The sequence below is a fragment of the Thunnus maccoyii genome, chromosome 10 (genome assembly GCF_910596095.1).
Source record: "Thunnus maccoyii chromosome 10, fThuMac1.1, whole genome shotgun sequence".
In the NCBI taxonomy this organism is placed as follows: Eukaryota; Metazoa; Chordata; class Actinopteri; order Scombriformes; family Scombridae; genus Thunnus; species Thunnus maccoyii.
In genome coordinates this window covers 1,281,087-1,303,386 of record NC_056542.1, presented here as the reverse complement: position 1 = coordinate 1,303,386, position 22,300 = coordinate 1,281,087, and the positions used below count along the sequence as shown (strand labels likewise).

The window sequence follows — 22,300 nt, the reverse complement described above, 5'->3', positions numbered from 1 at the left end:
TATACAAAGTAATATTACAGGTCATTTGTGCCATTAAGGACATTAATTCTTCTGTTAAGGTGTAAAAATCAAACTTTAATGCAGGAGACAGTTTCATCCTGTTAATGTACGCTTTAAAAGAACATTTCTTCTAACTTTGAACTATTCTGTAGTTGACAGTTGAGCTGCAAACATTAGTTATTTATTGATTAATCAGTTAATCATTTTGAATATTTCTTTGTCCAAATTCTTTTGTTCTAGTTTGTTAAATGACATTTTAAAAAATCATCTTTGGCTTTGGAAACACTGATTCATCTTTTTCACCTTTTTCTGACATTTTATGGACCAAACAAACTAATCGAGATAATAATCAATAGATTGATTGATAATGAAAATAATCGTTGCAGTTCTAGATGCCATGTGTAGATATTGTATTTTAACAGAATGTAATCCAGCATTTTGGAACATTTTGAAGAGTCAACCTTCTTTATAATGTCGACTAAAAGTCATTAAGAGTAAATGAGTGCAGCTGAGCAGCTAATGAGCTGAGCTGCAGGACAAGATGTGTTCATGGTTGTGAGTTTAGATAAGAAGGAGAGTTTAACAGGAAGCTGATGTGGTTGTTGTTCAGAGAGTTGATGCTCTTGTGTTGAGTAGCAGGATGCGATCAGGCTCAGTGTGACCGACTGAACGATACTTCATCCAAATAATGTCAAACTAATTAAATGTGTACATTTCTGCCTTTTGGTTTCAGATTTTTTCTCCCTTAAACATTTGAAAATAAATATTTTATGACCAAAACAAACGTAGAAGCCATCGTTCCCTATGAACTGTTATGATCATGAGCCGTCTGATGTGTTCAGGGATTTAGTTTTAAATTGACTCTGATCTTTTGTGAACCGAATCAAACCCCGACAGAAACGATCCGTGTGCATGAGAGAGAGAGAGAGAAGGTTATTAATGGAGTCATAGAGGCTTTTCTGATTATGATCCAAAACTGAGGAGGAAAAATATCGATATGATGCGTTCATGCACCTGCGGAGAATGAAAGGAGCAGCGTTTCCTGTCTGAAACATAAACACAACACATCCCCGAGACGCTGCTGCTTTTGTTTCCCTCCACAATGTCTGTCAGTCAGGCCTTTGTAATGTTATGTAATCCAACACACACACACACACACACACACACACACACACACACACACACACACACACAGATCCAGAGGAATAATTAGTGTGTTCACCTGGAAGCAGCAGCTGCTTGATGCTGCCGTCTGTAAACATCTTTTATTTCACGTCGTCTACGAACAGTTAACTGATGACATGAAGCGTCTTTGTTTAAACGAGCATCATGTTGAACTGAAGTCGCACTTTGAAGAAGAGTCCAACTGTAAAACCTCATGTCTGGAGGAGAGAAGAGAGCTGCAGCATGTTAGTGGAATTTCAAAATAAATGTAGTTAAGCAGACTGTTATTTGTCACCTTGAAAAGATAAATATTCTTGTCTTGTCGTGTGTTTGGTGTGAAAGAAAGAACTGAAGACAAGCTAGAGGTCACCTGGATCAGTCCGCTGGGATCAGCGCTCGGCTGCAAAGACAATTTCACAAAGTAGCCGAACTGTAATGACAACTTCCTGTCTGTCACGTGATGCACACTGAGCGGCTGTAACACGATGAATAAATGTTTCTGAGTGAAATGATTTGTTTTATTATCAGAATTTGATCCATTTGGCCTGATAACATTTAAAAGGTCTTTTAAGAAATATTTATAGGCGTCTAAAACCGCTGCGTGATTAAATTATTTTATCCTCGTTAAAATGAACGAGCCGCGGGCTCGGCCGGCGGAAGTCTCTACTGAGCATGCTCTGTAATGATCAGGAAGCATGAGCGACATCCGAGTCATTTCTTTACAACAAGAAGAAGATTTTTTAGCTTCATTGGTCATCTGAATGAACAGGACGCCGTGTTTGTAGTCCAGTATCCAGTTCATCCATACTGGGGACTTTAAAGGAAGTGATGGTTCTGTGAACGTGTGAACAACTTCTCTGATTTATACTAAATATCTGTCTGTTCATCTGTTACTGGTGTGTGTGTGTGTGTTGCAGGTGCAGTGGCCGTGCATTAATCCCAAATACAAGGTGAAGAAGAAGAATTACAAGAACTCCGGGATCGTCATCCTCAACCAGTGCAAGGTGACCAACATGTTTATTTTCTGTCCTTTCATCTCAGTTTGAAGCATTTTACTTTAAACCTGATTCATCCAGCAGAGGTGAAGCTTTACTTCTGGGTTTTTTCGTTGGCGTCTGGCTGACAGACTGTTGGAGGAACCAATTATTGTAGCTCTGAGCTGCGTGACTAACCTGACATTTCCTGCCAGACGACGCTGAGCGAGGGGGGGAGTCTGGGGAATCCTGCCACCGTTGATATGGATGAAAGCCAGATGACATTTAGCCTGATGACACTTGACACCTACCTGAAGAGCTTTCACTTTAAAACAAGTTAACAGTCGTTTGAGAGAGGAAGCGGCGCCGAATGAGGCGTCGCAAACAACACGGAAACAAATTACAGAGCCGGCTGTGAAGGACGGGAGGTAATTTAAAACTTGATAGATGAGCCGTTGGAGAGGAAACGAGAGGACGCAGGAAATGAAAGCAAATGTTTTGAGAGCAGGAGGTGAGTTAGTGCGGAGACGACAGAATGAGAGCAGGTTTACTAACGAACGGCAGGTAACGACCGGTCGATCCTCCTTTCATCTGCTTATGTTTAATGATAATCCAGAAAGATGATTAACTCTGATCTCATTCTGTCAGTTTGACCTTAAAACCATCAGGAGGTGTTGGGAGGAGACTGCAGGCTGGAGAACATTCTGCTTTATTTAAGCAGGATCCAACAAAACCGAACTGAAAACCAGGACGAAGATACAAACCGAACCAAGAGCAGGCTGAGAGCTGATTGGCTGACGGGACTAACGAGACTGACACAGAACCATAATCATGAACAAACTCACATGAACACAAAATAAACTCCAGCGTACGATGCTGTCGACTGAAACATGAAGTCCAGTCTCACACAGGCAGAAACGCCTGAGGCCAACTGGTGGAGGGACAGTCAGACTGGTGGAGGGACAGTCAGACTGGGACAGAACCAGAACATGAGGAGCAGCGTTCCTGCTTCCTGCTGTGATAATGTATTTATATTCTTCACAACTCTGCATTATAATGACCTGTTCATCCTGACTGAAGTAGGAATAATAATAATAATAATAATAATAATAATAAATGAGATTTATACAGCGTCTCTCAGAACACCCGAGGACGCTTTACAAAAAAGGAGAAGAAGAAAACAGGAAGGTTTTGAGGGTTTGAAGGAGTCCAGAGGAGGAGAGTTCCAGAGGGTGGGGGCCGCCACACTGAAGGCTCTGCTGGTGAGGGGGGGACCGAGAGTGGCTCCGAGTCCCGAGGCTTTGTGTTGGTGGAGGAGGTCTGAAGGTACTGTGGGGCGGGGGTTTTACTGGGAACCCCAACAGGACTCCATCGCAGTAGTCCAGATGATTTGAGATGAAGTCATGGATCAAGGTCTCGGCGACGGCGTTTGAGAGTGACGGCCGGAGTCGTGAGATGTTGTTGAGGTGGAAAAAGGCGGATTTGATGTGTGACCGGAAGGAGAGCGTAGAGTCCAGGATGACGCCCACATCCTGGACGCACATGTTAACACAGACAGTTGATGAGAAGCGTTCTTTATCCTCCGACTGCCTGGATATGTTGAACTTCATCCCTCTGCTGCAGGAGGAAAGTTTCTCTGAGCTAATCTGTGACATCACAACTAGTCTGGAGCCAATCAGGGCCCAGTATACAACTTGAAGCCTCCAGATTAAAAACACTGAGATGAAGTTTACAGTGAAGGAGGATGTTCATAGATTGTGAATGTTTAATGGGGGGGGGGGGTAAATGTCATTTTAAGGATTTCTAACATGGTGAAACAATTTATTATTCCAAACAGAGTTATGTCTGGAGGGGATCTTTAACTTATTCAACTGACTTTTTATCTTCCTTATTAAATTTAAGTTCAGCTGAAAAGTAAGTGGTGTTGCAGTGTCGGGGCGGCGGGGCGGCGGGGGCGGCGGGGCGGCGGGGGCGGTGGGGGCGGGGCTCCACTCTAAAATCTGGCCCAGGGCATAAACATGGTCAGGACTGAGGAGAGTCTGGTTCTAAAGGCTGCAGCTGGGTGAATCTGATTGGATGTTAGCAGTCAGCTGATGGACGAGTCAGTGAGGATGAAGCATGAATGAAAACAGCTGATGAAGGTTTGACTTCATCATCTGATGTCATTTAAATATTCATAAACGCCAGTCTGTTTTTATTTCCTGTCTGCAGATCATCAAGATGCACTCCTTCCTGGATTACATCATGGGAGGCTGTCAGATCCAGTTTACAGTGAGCGCGCACACACACACACACACACACACACACACACACACACTAACACACACACACACACACACACTAACACACACACACACACACTAACACACACACGCTAACACACACACACACACACTAACACACACACACTAACACACACACACACACACTAACACACACACACTAACACACACACACTAACACACACACACTAACACACACACACAGATTCAGGTCACACTCCGGTCGTCTTCCTGTTTCATTTTACCGCCAGGAGAACGCGAACTAAATAGCTCTGACGTCTCCATGGAAACAGTAACCACGGCGACACCATCCATCATCCATCTGACTGTCCCAGTTAGCATCGGCATCTCTCACTGAGGTCGCACCAGTTAAACCAGTCAGACTAATTATGAAGTCAGCCTTAAAAGACCATCATAAAGAAATGATTCTCCCAGTTTGATGTGAAGATTCTGACCAAATGTTTCCTCCAGGAAATAAACTCGTCCTCTCTGAGTCTTCCTCACTGAGTCTTCCTCGCTGAGTCTTCCTCGCTGAGTCTTCCTCGCCAAGTCTTCCTCACTGAGTCTTCCTCACTGAGTCTTCCTCGCTGAGTCTTCCTCGCCAAGTCTTCCTCACTGAGTCTTCCTCACTGAGTCTTCCTCACTGAGTCTTCCTCACTGAGTCTTCCTCAGCTGTTACTGACGCAGCTTCATGTATCCGTTGAAGCTGCGGTTTTCAAACTGTGACGCGGAGAGAAAAAACTCCTTCAACTCATAACTCAGTCAGAGAAAGAGTTCATTGATTAATGGATTAGTCGATCAAATCTGTAACGATTTTAATAATTGATTAATCGTGTCGGTGGTGGCAGATTTCCTGCTTGTTATAAACGGAGGTCTGATGCTCTTAATGACAGTTTTTACATTTTATAGACTAAATGGTTAATTCATTAAATTATTATCATATGATTCAGTGTGACTTTCACTTCCTGAGGATGTCACATGATCAATATGTCTGATTGTCCGTCACCAGTAGGAACCAGAGAAAGAAGCTGCTAACAGCTGATTCTCAGGACTTTAATGGAGACTATCGACTAAAAGAAGAACGGCAGCTAACTCACTGAATCCTGTTTACAGCCCCAAAGCATTATGGGAATTGTAGTTCTAAAACTGAGAGCTAATTAAGAGCTGCTGCTGCTCAGGTTAGTAGAATCTCCTCAAAAACTCCAAACTGACAGTTTCACAGTTTATGAAACTGATCATTTTGATAAATTAGTTTCAGTTTTGTAAACTTTTTCTCCTCCAACGTAACATCCTTCCTTCAGTCAGGCGGCGACACAAACACGGTGTCGCTCTCCGTCTTCCTGTTGTCAACACATGTAAACACGTAAGTCAACACCGCCGCGCAAAGCTGCAGCGACGGCGGCTTCGCTCTCCCTCAGCGCTTAAATGTTTAATCAGCAGCAGCGTCGTTGGTGGAAACACGTCTCTGAAACCAGCCAGAAGAAGAAGAAGAAGATGAATAAAAGAGAAGAAGTTTGTTTTCTGAAAGGTCTTTTTTTAAAACAGTCCAGAGAGGCTTCATCACTCAGGAGGCTCAGAAACTCACTTAACATGTAAACAAGTGAGGAAGCTTCAGTTCAGCAGGAACAACAGGAAGTCAGGTGTGTTTGTGTGCAGCGGCGCGTCCAATCAGCTGCTCTCCAGAGGAAACTCAGACTGCAGGTTATTCTAGTTCACAGACGTCTGAAAAGAAGAACACATCAGACTGTTTTCTTTCTTCTTGGATTTAAAAGACAAACACTTTACAAAGCCGATGAATCAAGAAAGAAGAACGTTGAGTTCCAGTTGAAAACAGCTGTAAGCGCTCAAACACAAACACAGAGAAACAAACTGCCGACACAAACACACCAGGAACGTGCTGAACATACAGTATCTGTGTGAATCCTCAGTGTTAGTGAATACAGACCTGAAATATGCTGCCAGTGCTACAAAATATTCTGATTTATTAATAAGGGATGATGAACATCAATGTGATCCTCAAAATGTCAAAGAGAAAACGTCAAATATTTAAAATATAATATATATATAAGATGTGATTCAGCTCCAACATGTACGGATGGATTTGAGAAGTTGACATTTGGAGTAAAGAAGGAGAAAAAGAAGTGAAATCCTGCTACTATAGTTTGTTTACGTAGCCTCCGGAGCCGGAGGAAGCTTCCTGAAAGCTGACCAATCAGAACAGAGTGGGCTCATCAGGAGGCGGGGCCTTAAAGAGACAGGAGCTAAAACGGCCTGTTTCAGACAGAGGCTGAACTGAGGGGCTGCATAAAGGACCAGTAGAAGATAAATAAGGAGTTTTTAACTGGAAATCATGCAGAGATATTCCAGTAGAGCCCCAGAATATAAATATAGAGCTGGAAATGAGCAGAATACGTCGTCTTTAAGTTCAACCATGAACCCTGCTAGACCTCTTGTGTCACAGTAACATCATGAAAGCTGACTTGAGCTGACGCTGGTCTCTGATTGGTTGTCATCCCTGCAGGTAGCCATCGACTTCACGGCGTCTAACGGAGATCCTCGTAACAGCTGCTCGCTGCACTACATCCACCCGTACCAGCCCAACGAGTACCTGAAGGCTCTGGTGGCTGTGGGCGAGATCTGCCAGGACTACGACAGGTCGGTCATCATTACATTGAATGAGAGGGTTCCCAGTGTTCCCAGTGTGTCCATATGAACAGTGAAAGAGGTTTTCCTTGCTGTAATCATTCCTCCTGTTCATACTGGATATTAAAAGATCCTTCAAATGTGTTTTCAATGGAAGTGATGGAGGATAAAATAACACAGTGTGTCCACACAGTCATTTAAAGGTTGATGTGAAGCTTATATGAGGCTTCAGAAAATGTTGAACTGTTCCTTTAAGACAAAACAACAGCAGAACATTAACATATCTCCTCTACAGAGCAAAGCTGTTTGGTCCTAAACGACTTGTCTTGTATTTCTGAGAAGTTTCCGTCTCTTTTCTCACTCGTACGAAGCGAGCAGGAAGTAATCACTCACACAGCCAATCAGATGTGATTTCTCTGCTTTGTGTTGAAGGAGCGACAGTCTGAATGAGCTCGTTAACTCCTGCTGGCAGCCAATCACGATCCCTCCTCCTGCGTGTCTTTTCCATTTTAACCTCCGGACTGACCGTCTGCTTCTTTTTTTTTCTTCTTTTCTTCTCTCAGTGATAAAATGTTCCCGGCGTTCGGCTTCGGCGCTCAGATCCCTCCTGACTACAAGGTAATTTAACAGCTCAGCTCGCCGTCTCTCTCCCAGCATGCTCTCTGTCAGCGAGGGGGAAGCCTGGAGAGGCCGAGTGATTACCGGTCCGCCTCCGCCTCCTCCTCGCCCCGGGGGGGTCCTGCTGGTTGAATAGTAACCCCCTTCCCATGATGCCATGCAGGGGCACAGCGGCTGTATTCATGTTTCATATTTTACTTTTCAATGCAGTCTAAGCAGCTTCCATTGTCGTGTATTCACAGAGGAGAAGTTAGAAAATGCTAATAACACACTTACAAAAGTGTTTTTCTGTCAGTTTGGTGCACAGCTCTGAATACTACATTACCCATGAGCCTCTGCTGCTGTTTTATGGAAGAGCGAGCCAGAACAGGTGCTAATTTCCGGAGGCTCATGTGAAAAAATGAAAGAACAAACATTAAAGGAAACAACTTCTAAATAAATACCAAAAAACACGCAAAAAGAAAAATGCTACAAAGCTAATTGCTACACAGGAAGTGCTCCGGGCCACTAGGGGCAGTCGTGAGAGCAAGTTTCTCTTAAAGTTGATGCTTTCGCTCTCGTGAGTGCTTTGTCCTGAAGGGCTTCCGTACTAATCAGAGTGGTAATGAACAACCAAGAATCTGAAAATAAATGATTTAATCTGTGCTTGTTAGAGAATTTTAAGCTCTGTGATTGGATGTTTCTTCTCAAAATACAACTTGGGAGTCGTAGTTCATTTAAGTTTTTCTTGTAGTTTTGTATCAAAGAACCTGATATTTTCCAACATAGTTCATCTCTTGTTCTGATGATTCAGGAGTGAATCACTGACATCATCTATGAGGAAAAATGAACTTAATTGATTAATCTATCAATCAGAACTCGTGGATTTATGATAAATATAAGAATCATTCACAAAAAAGAGGAGAGTGGATGTTTGGTTGCAGACAGTTTCTTCTTACATTACGTTTGTTTACTCTATGAAATGAATACAGCATCAGTCTGTGGACCGTTGCCCTTGGCAACTGGTGAGTAACTGACACTTCCTGTACAGCAGCTGCCCTGATGTCACCTCCCAGTGATGTACAGCTCACAATTAAACCGTCCAGCCTCACCTGAGAGAGAGAGAGAGAGAGAGAGAGAGGAGCAGACAATCAGCCGCTCAGATTAGATATCAAGAAGAAGAAAATGAAAGAGGCTGGAAACAAGATGGAGAGACAGAGAGACAGAGAGAGAGAGTGGTTATTTCATTGTTGAAGCTTTTTTTTTTGGATGCAGAGATCAAACAGACTTGTTCCCCCCCCCCCCCCCCCCTCCTCCTCCCTCTCCAGGTCTCCCACGACTTTGCGGTGAATTTTAACGAGGAGAACCCGGAGTGTGCAGGTAGGAGCTTTGATTCCCTTCTGTCTTTGAAAAACGACTCAAATATCTGATAGAGAGCCTCAGGGGGAGACTCTTTGATCGGAGGATTAGTTTCAGGATGACGAGGCTGCGGGTCGAAGGAGCTCCATCGATCTGAAGCCTTTAATGACAGAAGCATCTCCAGGTGACTCAGGCTCAGGTGTGAATGATGCAGGTAAACTGGAGGCTGCTGTTCATCCTGCAGAATGAGAACAACACGGACGAGTCCTCTGTTGACTAATAAGATGTTTATGTGTAAATAGAAACAGAGAGACGCCCCAAAACTGGAATTCATGCAGTGCATTACTACCTCAAAACATACATCTGAATAATAATGAATGAATAAATAATTTAAATAAATTCCTTTATTTTAAAATTTAAATTTTGCTATTAAACACTTAAAATAGTTGAAATATTTTAAGAAGTTTAGTGAAAGAAGTTGAAGTTTTAGTTTATGTGTAAATACCAAATGAGGTTGAGGTAGAATAGTGGAAGTGTAATGTAGCATCAGATGCTTACTGCGTACTTAAGTACAGTACTTAAGTATAGTACTTAAGTATAGTACTTAAGTATAGTACTTAGTAAATGTACTTAGTTACTTTCCACCGCTGGTAGAGACAGGTCATCTCTCTTCAGCTGTTTGGTTGTTGAAGACAAAAAGAAAATGATTCAGTTAGCTAACATAGCCTAGCTTAGCACAAAGACTGGAAGCAGAGGGAAACTGCTAGCTTAGCGCCATCAAAAAAAGAAAAAAGTCCACCATCTAACAAGCAGTCTGTCTGATTTCCACACTGAACTTTCTTGTTTATTGATCATGTCTAGAAACAGAAATGCACCAAGGAGACGTTGTGGTTTTAGCAGTTAGCAGTTAGCTTTGAAGCTAATCGTTGACCTAAACGCAGCGTCACTGACTCTGATACTGATGGACCGCTCTCGAGCTTGTTAGCTAACAACCATGAATGTATAATAAGAGCTGGATAGGGCGCCGCCGCTCAGCCTTGCAGCCAGTTTTTCCCAGTGGCCACTCGCGGTATTGCAGCGAAAAATCCCCCCGCGGCCCAGAGAGGATTTTCCTCACAGACCACTATTGTAAAAGAGACGTCTGTAAAACTGCAAACAACATCAATTATGACTCTTTCTATTAAGAACTTTTGATCCATGGAGGTTTTATGTTTGTAAAACTTTCCTCGAGCCGAGAAAAGTGATTTAAAAATCTGTGACATCATCACAATGTAAAGTCTATGGGCTGAGCGGGAGCTTGTGGGCGGGGCCAGCGGGGGAAACACTACTGCGCATATTCAGTGGGACGCACAACGTGGAAGCAAACCAGGAAGCTAGAAACTTTTTTTGGTGTATGCGCCAGGCGAGTAATTCCTATAGGACTGAATGGGCGCCATTTTTAGTCCGGTATCCAGCTCTTATAATACATCCATGCTAACAACATGTGAACAGCAGTTGCTGCTAAGCTAACAGTTTCCTCATGTTGTTCCCTGTTTATCGGGTCAGAGAGAGAGAGACAAACTGTGTTCAGCTGAAGGTCTCTCATCCTCTCGGACACTAAAGGTCATTGATCGGCTCTCGGAGACACTTCAGCACTCTTAATTAAAGCTGAGAGTGAGTGTGATGCTGTTCTCTGTGACCTTCAGACACTAAATCACATCACTGCTGCCTCCGGGCATCCTGGGACACATCCAGAAAGTGAACTTGAACGCTCCTCCAGAGGCTTCTGTTTCTGGCTTCTTGTTTCATGGAGCAAAATTTAATTAAACTAGAAGCGTCGTGCTGCGCAGCTCACCTGCAGTGAGGATGTAAACATGTCAAATGTTTTGAGGACATTTGAAGGCTGTAGTCACTGAAGGCTTTCTGTGTGAAAACTATGCAAATGTGTCACAGTTTGATCCAGAATTGTTGCTGTTGAAGACTCAGTATTGATCCCTGCAGGGAACCAATCAGAAACAGCTGTGATATAGTAGATGTGGAGTGTTTGTGCCTTTAAATATATTTAGCAGAACAGTCGTTCATCTAGATGCAGCTGTAATGCTGCGCTCACATGGATTCAGGAAGATGGTAGACGGCAAACTCGATATCATTTTAATGGATGAGATGACGGCAACGGTAACGATAGACAGCATTGCCTTCAAAAGTTAAAATATTGTAAGTTTTTGCCGTCCGGATGTTTTTGTAGATCTGGACAAGAAGCAACAACATCCAGAATTATATGATCAGATGGAGCAAGAGGCTGAACTGAAACCTGCCTTCATCCATCTTCATCCATCTTCATCCATCTTCATCCATCTTCATTCATCTTCATTCATCTTCATCTCCTGGATGAGCTGTTTCCTGCTCTCAGCAGAACAAGTAGCACCGCATGTGCTTTTGAATTCAATGTTAAGTTTGCAGTAGAATAATAAGAGGAAGCTGTTTTATAGCTACAAACATTACTAGAATAATTACAAAAAATAATAGACATGAAATAATTGTATTTAATATTTATTTAATATCATAGCAACATATCTTCATGCATGTTTTGAGTGTGAAGGCAGCAGAGGTCAGGTCTCAGCAGTGTTTCTGCCTCCTGGGCTGCTGCTGCTGTGTTTCTTTTTCCTCCTAAAACTTTCTCTTTAAATCCTGGATCAGCTGTACCTTCCTCCCTCCATCACATCCTGCCTCCGCTCTGCTAATTCCTTCACATAAAAGCCTTCCTTTTAAAAGTCTGACAGAACACGGAGCAGAACTTGCTCGGTGTTAATTACAGTAATTGTGTTTTTAACGACACACCATGAGGACGTAAAAGCAGCCAAACTAACAGAACTACATGATCATTACTGTCATGTGAAGCAGCAACAAGCTAATGTTGGATAAACTGGATGGTTACAACAACACTGATGCCAATTTAAACACCTGAAGAACTTTTGCTTGCTACTTACTCATATATATGATCCTCTGAGCTCTGGTTCATTGGTCTGTCTCCAGTCTGCCTGTTGGAGGGTTTGAACATGTAAAGTCGTTTTCAGCCTCCACTAACACGCTGGTTGAGATGTAAAGATGCAGTTAGTTCATCCCGTCAGCAGCCGTCTCCACATGAAGAGCTCAGAAATCAGACCGGACGTCTCCTGCCAGACGTTCATTGGTGTGATTTGTATTGTTGCTGTTGTGTCCCCGTCAGGTATCCAGGGCGTGGTGGAGGCCTACCAGGCCTGCCTCCCGAAGCTGCAGCTCTACGGCCCCACAAACATCGCCCCCATCATCCAGAAGGTCGCCAACTCCGCCTCGCAGGAAGTCCACACCAAAGAGGCCATGGTGAGAGAGTCACCATGTTCAACGATCCATCTTCATTTAGTCTGCTGCCGTTTGTTGCTTTCACACTGACTCTCAACTCATCTGTGAACCAGGAAACTCACTTCTCTAAACTCACTTCTCTAAACTCACTTCTCTAAACTCACTCTTCTCTACATGAAACCAAACGCGTTGCTGAGGAGCAGCGACAGGTTGTCATCTGATGCTGTTTGGGCAGATTCGTCCAAAGCGATCAGGTTGAAAGTCGGCGTAGGAGGTAAAGTGTCGAGCTTCAGGGACCGACTTCCTTTAGCTTGTTGAAGTTTAGTTTTGTTTCACTGAACGTCAACCATGAAGTGAAGGTAAAAGTTGATCTGAGACGTTCCAGCACATCAACAGACATCAACAGACAGACATGAAGTGTGCAGCATTACAGCCGAACGTCCTCCAACAACACCTGCCATCATGTTCCGAATCTGCTCATCTGAACTGATTTTAGATAAACAGATCATTTATTTATCTTGAGGGAAATTCACGTGTTGTCGCAGCTCCATAAAACCAAGATAATAATAACATGTTATAAAGCAACATAACAAGAAAACTGAATCTAAGAAAACCAAAAGAATAATTCCAGTTGTAACGACAGTAATGATACAATAAATACAAAAAAAACAAAACAGAAAGCTGGATGTGATTGAACAGAATGTTACTTCTTTATATGTATTTATTGTAAATACTTCAGGTCTGATCAGTCATCGACGGTTTCGGTTCAACAGCTTCATCACTTTTAGTTTTTGTTTGCTTAGATTCAGTTTTCTTGTCACGTTGTTTTATATAACATGTTATTAATCATGTTGTTTGGTTCATGTGAATTTCCCTCCAGATAAATAAAGTATTGATCTGTCTGAACGACTGAACTGTAGATGTTTAGGTTGGTTTGATCAAACTGACATCTCACTGCCACCAGTCGGCGCAGCAGGAACTGGAAACTATTTTAACTGTTAATCTATTGCTTTTAATCTATATTAGAAATGTTTTACTTTTAGAAAACTGTTTCTTAATTATTTGGACTCTTGTCATGATCATCACTCCAGTCTGGATAATAAGCTGACATGGTCGTTGCCGTCTGGTTCACTGAGCTGACGCTACTCAGCATGTCTGTTCATTTCAGCGTTCTTAACCTTCATGTAGTTAGTTGTATGATGAAGACAATAACTTAAAGAAATATAGTTCTTCAGAGGGGGAGAGAGATTTTGTGCATGAAGACGTTTATCCCAGGATCCACCTGAACGTCTCTCCTCCCAACGCCACAATCACGACGCTCTTTTATTACATCGGGCTCTGTTGGCAGTCGACCAGCTTACGCCGCTGAAACATAAGACACTACTTTTTAGATGAGATTACTTCGGAGTACCTGCAGGAAACAGAAGTACTGGTTCTCCTGGTCTGGAATCACTGCTCTAGAAAACAAATCTGATTCTTCTTCAGATTTTCTGATTGACTTAAAACAGCAGCTGCATTTAAAACTGAACATGTTAAAATGGTCAAACATCTGCTGACCGGTTTTATGTTCTTTCGTCTCGCAGCAATACTTCATCCTGCTGATCCTGACGGACGGCGTCATCACCGACATGGCCGACACCAGGGAGGCCATCGTCCAGGCCTCCCACCTCCCCATGTCCGTCATCATCGTCGGCATCGGGAACGCCGACTTCAGCGACATGCAGATGCTGGACGGCGATGACGGGATCCTGCGCTCACCCAAAGGAGAACCCGTCCTCCGAGACATCGTCCAGTTCGTCCCCTTCCGCAACTTCAAACACGTGAGTCTCCGCGAAGGACTTTCAAAAAAATAAATATAAATATAAATATAATTAAAGCTGCAAGCAGCGTTGGTCGGGACCTCGCACTCTGGCCCGTCGGGATCAGATCATTTTGCTTTTTAAAATGAGGGCTATTTCTTACATGTATGGTGTGCTTTTATTTTGATAGTTTGATTGACATGTGTACTGTCAGGTGTGTAGAGACAATAAGTAACTGCAGCTGGACACAGAAAAATACTCATATATTTGAATGGAGAGTGTGAGTGAACCCACACCTTTTTGAACATTTACTGCTTCCACATAGTTTTAGATACAAACTTCATTTGAACTTTAAATGAGCCACGAGACTTTGACCTACAAATCTTGAAAATGATAGTTTTTTCTATCTTTCATTGTTTTTGAGATATTAGAGTGTGAGTTTTAAAGTCTTTTCTTGCTCCTCCTGTGATTTTATAATGAGTGTGTATTGCAGAATGTTTCACAGCACTGAGGGAGTGACATCACCAGGAGCAGTTGGAGAGGAGGATTTTAGAGTACGCTTCTGGTGAAATCTCCTCATAAATCCCATGACTTTGGCCAAATCTTACATTAATAATCATATTTTAGTAGGAAATTATGTTGCAAATCCATTGATACAGGTTTGAAAGTGGTCAGACTTATAGTTTAGATGTCAGAAGCCTCTGTTTGACACAAAGTTCATGCCCATAGATTGCCTCCCTATTGGTTTACATTGTAAGGGTGATGTGGTACTGCAACTTTCAGGGCTTATAAAATCCAAACCGTTCGAGTAATTACAAAGTTTTTAACAACTTTTTTTCAGCACAGTGTCATAAGTCACGTATTAAAGTTTGAAGCCGATACCATTAACGCCCTCAGAGGAGATAGCATTTGTTCGGGGGCCAAAATTGGGGCAAAGTCTTATTTTGAAAGGACTAATTGTGGACTTCCTGTTGGATTTAGGTCAGGGGTGTCAGCATATGATTTGTAGGTCTTGATGAGATGAGTTTTGGTTTGATCTCTCTACGACATTCCTACGGGCCGTGGCGGCCATATTAGTTACATAGGTGGCGCTAGAGAGCACAATTTGGCACTTTGGGGGTTCATTTTTACATTTTATCAAATTTTTCACCAGACCTGATGTGCGTGCCAAAGTTGGTGAGTTTTTGAGCATGTTTAGGGGGTCAAATTTAGGGTTTAAGTGGCGTAATAATAAAGAGAGAAAGAAAGAAAGAAAGAAACATGCGAAAAACAATAGTAGTAGTAGTAGGCAGTAGTCCTCTGCCTTTTGGGCTCGGTCCCTAATAAATACAGTTCTTAGTTAAACACAGACAAGCATTAATCATCATCATTTGAGCCTTTCTGCTTCAGACTTACATTGAGGGCTGCTCCTGCAGGGGTTGATGATGGAAGATGTTTAGGGGGTCAAATTTAGGTCTGAAGTGGCGTAATAATAAAGAAAGAAACAAACAAACACACGAAAAACAATAGGGTCCTCGCCCTTAGGCACGTAGAGCTGCTCCTGCAGGGGTTGATGATGGAAGATGATGTGATTCCTAATCCTGTTACAAAGCTCTGATTGGTCAACTGTTTCCATAATCATCACTGGAGCAGCGTGATATAAAGATAGTTAATATTTAGGAACATTCAGCTGTTTACAGCCTCAGTTGTCCATAAATCTTTAAATATGGACACCAGCTGGTGTGTTAATTTGTCAGATTTTATTTTATGAGTGTATATATAAATTTGTGCGACCCTGCAGTATCTGTGGATGACTGAGACATGCTGGGAGACCAGTAAACCCAGCAGAGATGAGAAAGTGTTTTAAATTCAGGATGGGAGCATATTGGAAGAGGAGGAGGACGTGATGAGAGAGAGAGAGAGAGAGAGAGAGAGAGAGGGAAGTTATTGAAGAAAATGAGTTTTCACTCTATAAGAAGGCAATCTGCCAGCCAATCTTAAGTGGCACATGTTTTATTTCTCTCAAGTGTATTTTCAGTCTGTAACGAGTCTGAAGGTTAGCGACTGTACAGAACAGTGCAGATTTATTTTCACCAGTTTGGACTCATTTTAGAGATGCTGGATATATTTTCCCTCCAGGGTTTAATCTGTGTGATGAATGAGTTTCTGTCTTTGGCCCAAAAGGAAGCGATTTTCATTTGACAGCAGCAGAACGAGGCGAGCGGCTCTCAGTGACACTGACACAGTTAACGGCTGCTGTCTGTGAATTCTCCCAAAAGCAAGAAACAGAAATATTCAATTCAGGATTTAAAAGCAGGACGTTTGCGTTCCTGCAATAAAAAAAACTCTGATTTCTGTATTTACAACTAATTAACAGCAAATATTCTGTACCTTGATTATGCTTTTTATCAACGTATCTTCAAAAAATAAAAACACATCTGCAAAACGTCACATTAAACTTTTTTTTTTTTTAATAATATCAGCTTGGACGCCATGGAGACAACCAATCAGGTTTAACATGTATGTTACAGCTGATTGTCACCATCAACAGTGTGGGATGGAGCTTTATTTAATCAGACAGACTCAGCAAACAGAAACAACAGCAGACAAATAATTAATAAAATCAGTTACAGGAGTCATAAAGAACATCACAAGAAGAATGAAAGACTGTAGTTTGAGGGCAGTTTGCAGTTTGTTCCATTTGAAACCAGTTCTGGGTTGAAACGAGAGATGTGAGGTAGTTTGGAAGCTTTATAGATGGTTTTTTCCATCAGGGCTTTGGAACGACCTGCCTGAGGAGATAAAGCTGCAGAATCACTGACTTCTTTTAAATCACTTCTTAAAATCCATTTTTACAGACTTGCTTTTATTTAACGTTGTCTTTCAAGCATCTTCATATTGTCTTTTAATCTTTTTTATCATCTCTCTGTTGTTTGTTGTGTCTTTGCTTTGCATTGGATTACTTTTGCTTTGTCTGTCAAAACAGTGTTTTTAAAGGTGCTATATAAATAAAGATTATTATTATTATAATATCATCAGATGGTTATTTCTTCTTGTCAGTAAGGATCCAACCAAGCCAGTGATACATTAGTGATGAACCAGCTACCAGGATGAAATCTGATGCATCGAATCACACACAGCAGCTCAGGAATGAGACAAAAAATGACAAAATGCAAAGACGCCGACAAGCTTCAGACTTGTGAGACAGTTAGACATGTCAACTTGTTTTTACGTCCTCTATAAAGGAGACCAGAGGTCAGTCTGCAGCTGCCAACACTCAGATTAATTCTGACTATAATAAAACTTCAATAAAAAATGCTGATTAAATGAATCTGCAGAAAGCTTTTGGTTTCATGGTGAACAGTAATGAAGAAAATCAATCTAATAACTGATGAGATGATGGTAAAATATTCAGCTGAAACAGAAGTGAAGGTGATTAATGTTAAATATGCTGTAAAATAAAAGTCCCATCATGCAGCTGGTTTCTGTCTGACTGACGTTTGCTCGGTCTTCTTCCTCCTCAGGCGTCTCCAGCGGCTCTGGCTAAGAGCGTGCTGGCAGAAGTGCCCAACCAGGTGGTTGACTACTACAACAGTAAGGGCATCAAGCCCAAAGTGCCCAGCGAGTACCAGTCTTCCAGGCCGTTTGGCCCCTGAGAGCCGCCGCCGCCGCCGCCGCCGCTGCTCCCGGACAGCACAACAACTCCTGGACTGAGAAAAATGTTTACTGTTTTCTGTTCTTTGTTAAAGTGACGTTAAAGGTGCTACACGCAGCGTTTCACTACGACGAGGCGGCTCATCTTAGACATGAATCTAATCACAGACAGTTTACATCAGGATTCATTTATCTGACTTCAGACTTCATAAAGAGTCGAGGCTGAACTGTAAACGTGTGTTAGAGAGTTTCTCTAAATGGCGAAACACACCAAACACATCAGATTGCAAACACAACGCACCACACAGACAACCTTTGCTGCTTTTCTGCACATTAGTGCATGTTGACACTGAGAAGTCGGACAGATCGACGTCCTGATGACGATGCTGATGCTGCCTCCAGTCTGAGATTATGAAGAAACACCTGAACATGTTGTGATGAGGAAACTATTTTCAGTGTAAAGTAGCTAAAGCTGGTTCGCTAGATGTTACAACATAATGAAAACCACTAATTTACTATCATAATGAAACTACATATAAATAAGATGTTTAAAATGAAGTCAAACTAAGCTTTACTGACTATAATTAGCTATTATTGTTTAATTGCTTAATCTTCCTCTAATATTAAATATCCTGAACAGAAGACCTGCGTCTGTTTTCACCAAAACATCAAACTTAAATCATTAATTGAATCACTGAGAATCAGTCGCACAGTCACTGAGAAATAAAGTAACAACATTTCAGATCAAATCATGTGACTGCAGTCAGCTGATCACTGACGCAGCTTCAGTTTAAAGGAAACTGTCATATTAACCGTCCAGTTTTATAAAGCTCTGCTCTGACGCAGTCGTCACGCAGGAGTCGATGGTACAGATAAGTTATTATTGATCAGCTGATCCACATAGAAAACGTTTTTGACGTCTCATCGATCAGAAACGCCTCCATTTTATCAAACGCATCAATGCAAACTGACTCTGAGACGCGGCGGCCATGTTCTCTTCAACTCTGAGTCTCTTCTTTTTTCTCTCTGGCGCATTTAGTGAAGTGAAATTTGCACAAACATCTGTTTAAATCACATGAATCTGCTGTTTCTATGTTCTGAACTTATGAACAGTATCTATATTGATCGATCGGCTCTTCACTCGCTACGGTTGGCGGCAAATAAAACCAATGAATCAATAAACACAAACGACTCCTGACATGAAAACTATTTTGGTTCAGAGAGTTTGTGTCAGTGGTTTGTCCTCTCAGCTCGTCTGAGTCGGTGCAGATTAACGGATTGAACACGTCTCGCTTTCTTTACGTGGATCAGCAGGAAGGTTAGTTTAGTCGCTCGTAAACATGATGTTTGATCTTATAATTGTTCTGAACGTCCAAACTTGAAGGTGGTCTTCATCCTCCTCATACAGCTGACCATCGCTGGGAGACGTTGGTGTAAATGTTGTGAAGGTGTGTTGGGGAGCAACTGTGAAGCTATGAGAGCGTACTGGTCCCTTAACTGGTTAACTGGTAGTGAGTCAGTCAGCCTGGTGAGCATGTGGCATGTTGCTGCTGGATTAGCATGTTAGCGGTTATGCTAACGTGCACTAAACTTTTCCACTTTTTCAGACATTTTCAAATCTTTTGTTTCAAGACTTTCTGAACCAGCAGTTACGAGGACGATCTTCATCTCATCTCAGTCTAATTTAAGCTGCGTGTAAGGAAATGCTAACTGTAGCACCTTTAGCGTCTGTCGTGCATGCGGGGGCCCAGACAGGCTTCTATCTGTGGGGCAGAGTGTAACGTTCAGGAACGTTTAATAAAGCACACAAACACACATCACTGACCAACAATCCAGACGCTGCTTCCCTGCAGACAGCATGACAGGCGGGGAAACAGTCGATGAAGGAATGTATGAACCCCCTGCTCCCCCTCTTCTTCTTCTTCTTCTTCTGGTTTGTTTTTATAAGAGTTTATCGAGATTTTGCTAAATTTCGTAAAGGTTCGTACGTTGTTAAAGCATTTTGGATCTCTGCCAGGTGAACAAGCGAGCTGCCTTCACAGACGTCTGCAATCCTCTACTGTTTTTTTTTTTTTCTAAAGGCGAGGCAGATGCATGAACTGTTGTTTTGCATGCAGATCTCCATGCGGGACCTTGTGGTTTCTGTTTCCTGGTAGTGAATAATATGAGTAATAATGACGTTTACAATGTTACCCGACGATGGGGCTGTTCTACTCTGACGCATGTTCACATGTCAATGGAAATGTGTGAGTAGCTTTAAAAGCACAAGCTGAGTATGTTTGGAGAGATTTATAGATTATGCTGATAGATCATTTTGTGCCAGAACACCTTCCCGCCTCTCTTCCTGTCTTTATATTTCTGATCACTGGAACAATCACATCTTCTTCTCTTCATCTGTAAAGGATGTTTCTTTATTTTTAAAATGAAGTTTTAGGATGTTAACACTGTTACAGCTCGTATTTTTATGTTTGTATTTATCTTAATTTTACTTTCACTGAGTGTTGATTTTTTTTTCCTGATAAATGAAGAGAGAAGAGACGGTGGACAGGTGTTGGGTCACATGACTTATCGTTGTGTTGACATGCAGTTATTGTGTGCAAAACAATGACAAAGTGACATTATGATAATAAAAGTTTTATCAGTAACATCCGAGTGTCTCAGTGTTTTAATGAGCTCCGTCAGATTAACATTCAGAAAAACCTTCAAGCAGAAAAACAAACAAACAGACGGAGCTGAGAGTCAATAAACAAGCAGACGTCTGTTTGTTGTGTTAATATTTGACTGAAACGACTCAGAGCAGCTGCTGACATTAACATCAAGAATCACACAGGATGATTCAGGACTTTATGACATAATCACACAATAACTGAGCAGGTAGAGATGCTGCTGACCAGATGTTTACTGCACATCTGGAGTTTTGCTTTACTAAAAAAAAATGACATGAAACTCAGAATTGTAGTATGAAGAATGACTTTATTATCATTATGATGACCCTGATGAAGTGTTGCTGGAGTTCTTTGGAAGTAGGTGATGTTGTGTCAGAGACTCTGAATCATGAAACTCCAGTTCAAAGCTCGTCAGAGCTGCTGAACCTTGTTGGTTTAACAAAAACTCAACTGGTAACGATTCCTGATCAGTGTTTATCTAAAACTTGCTGCTAGATATCGATAGATTACGACACGTTTTAATTTGCATATCATCACCTTCCTTAAATAACGGCCCGAGTCATTTTTTGACAAAAATGATTTTTTTGCCTAAATCGTCTCCTCATGATGTGACCTCTGGTAAAATCACCCACATCCTCAGGTGAACAGATCATGTGATTCTACTCCTGTAGTATAACAGCGTAGTCATTTAGTCTTTTTATTCAGCATTTTAGTCAGTAAAATATCTAAGTCTGTGCCGCTAGCATTTAGCAGAGTGGAAAGGCTTTCTACTCTTTTCTGCCTTATAAACAATATTTCATCTACAGTTTTTGTCTCATTTTTTCTACATTAAATGATCTAATGAAGAAAGATAGAAATGATGTGTATAACTAAAACAAATTACAAATAAGGCTCCTCTTTACTTTTGTGTTTTTATTTAATGAAAATCTCATTTGAACATAATATTATTAATCATAACATCATTTAATTGTAGTATTATAGTAGCCTGATGTGCAGCTTGATGATTTATTTGTGTTTTCTGAGAAACCTGAAAAAATGACTGAGGCCGTTATTTTAGGAAGGAGACAATATCTGTAACATAATGATTTACAAATATACAAGATTATACATACAATTATATATCTTATACAAGATAAGTTAATCTTAATTGAACTGTCTCTATTATTACTTATTATTATTGTTCAAGCAACTATCATCTCGTCAAGTCAAATAAATGTATTTATAGAAACATTTAAAAACAACTTACAGAGAAAGAATGAAACATGATTAATGAGGATCAAGTCAAAATGAATAAAAAATATCGATTAGAATAAATATAATTTGGATAAAACACAACAGCTTTAACAGAACAAATAAATCAACAAAAAATGCATTTAAAAGTCTGTGTGAAGCTTCTATTCAGCTTCAGCAGTCTGAGTTAGTCATATCAAGTGGATATCTGACACATTTACAGTCTTTTTAGCATCAAATTCCCTCTTTGTGTTTCCTCGGACAGTGTTTCCCTGTTGAGCTGCAGGTGGAAGTATAGTAACAAAAAGAGGGACTTTGGCACTAAAATGACTGTAACGTTGAAAGACACCCTTAATGCTATAAGATAGCGTTTGTTCGGGGGCCAAAATTGACAGGCTAATTGCAGACTTCCTGTTGGATTTAGGTCAGGGGTGTCAGCATATGATTTGTAGTTTTGGTTCGATCTTTAGTTACATAGGTGGCACTAGAGAGCACATTTTGGCACTTTGGGGGTTTATTTTTACATTTTATCAAATTTTTTACCAGACCTGATGTGCGTGCCAAATTTGGTGAGTTTTTGAGCATGTTTAGGGGGTCAAATTTAGGTCTGAAGTGGCGTAATAATAAAGAAAGAA

General features: G+C 41.4%; 1 protein-coding gene across 4 annotated transcripts in view; it reads left to right on the top strand.

Moving 5' to 3' along the window:
* cpne4a (copine IVa) overlaps positions 1–18,918 on the top strand; it is an 81,113-nt gene extending 62,195 nt beyond the window's left edge. For 3 of the 4 annotated variants that reach the window (XM_042423217.1, XM_042423218.1, XM_042423219.1), the window contains exons 9-16: positions 2,082–2,168; positions 4,350–4,409; positions 6,942–7,075; positions 7,627–7,681; positions 8,989–9,040; positions 12,225–12,358; positions 13,921–14,157; positions 17,640–18,918. In XM_042423217.1, coding sequence (XP_042279151.1) covers positions 2,082–2,168; positions 4,350–4,409; positions 6,942–7,075; positions 7,627–7,681; positions 8,989–9,040; positions 12,225–12,358; positions 13,921–14,157; positions 17,640–17,771 — 891 coding nt within the window. In that variant the 3' untranslated portion in view covers positions 17,772–18,918. Of the gene's footprint in view, positions 1–2,081; positions 2,169–4,349; positions 4,410–6,941; positions 7,076–7,626; positions 7,682–8,988; positions 9,041–12,224; positions 12,359–13,920; positions 14,158–17,639 lie in introns of those variants that run through there. The other variant, XM_042423220.1, reaches the window with a different exon arrangement.
* Positions 18,919–22,300: the final 3,382 nt, after the last annotated feature.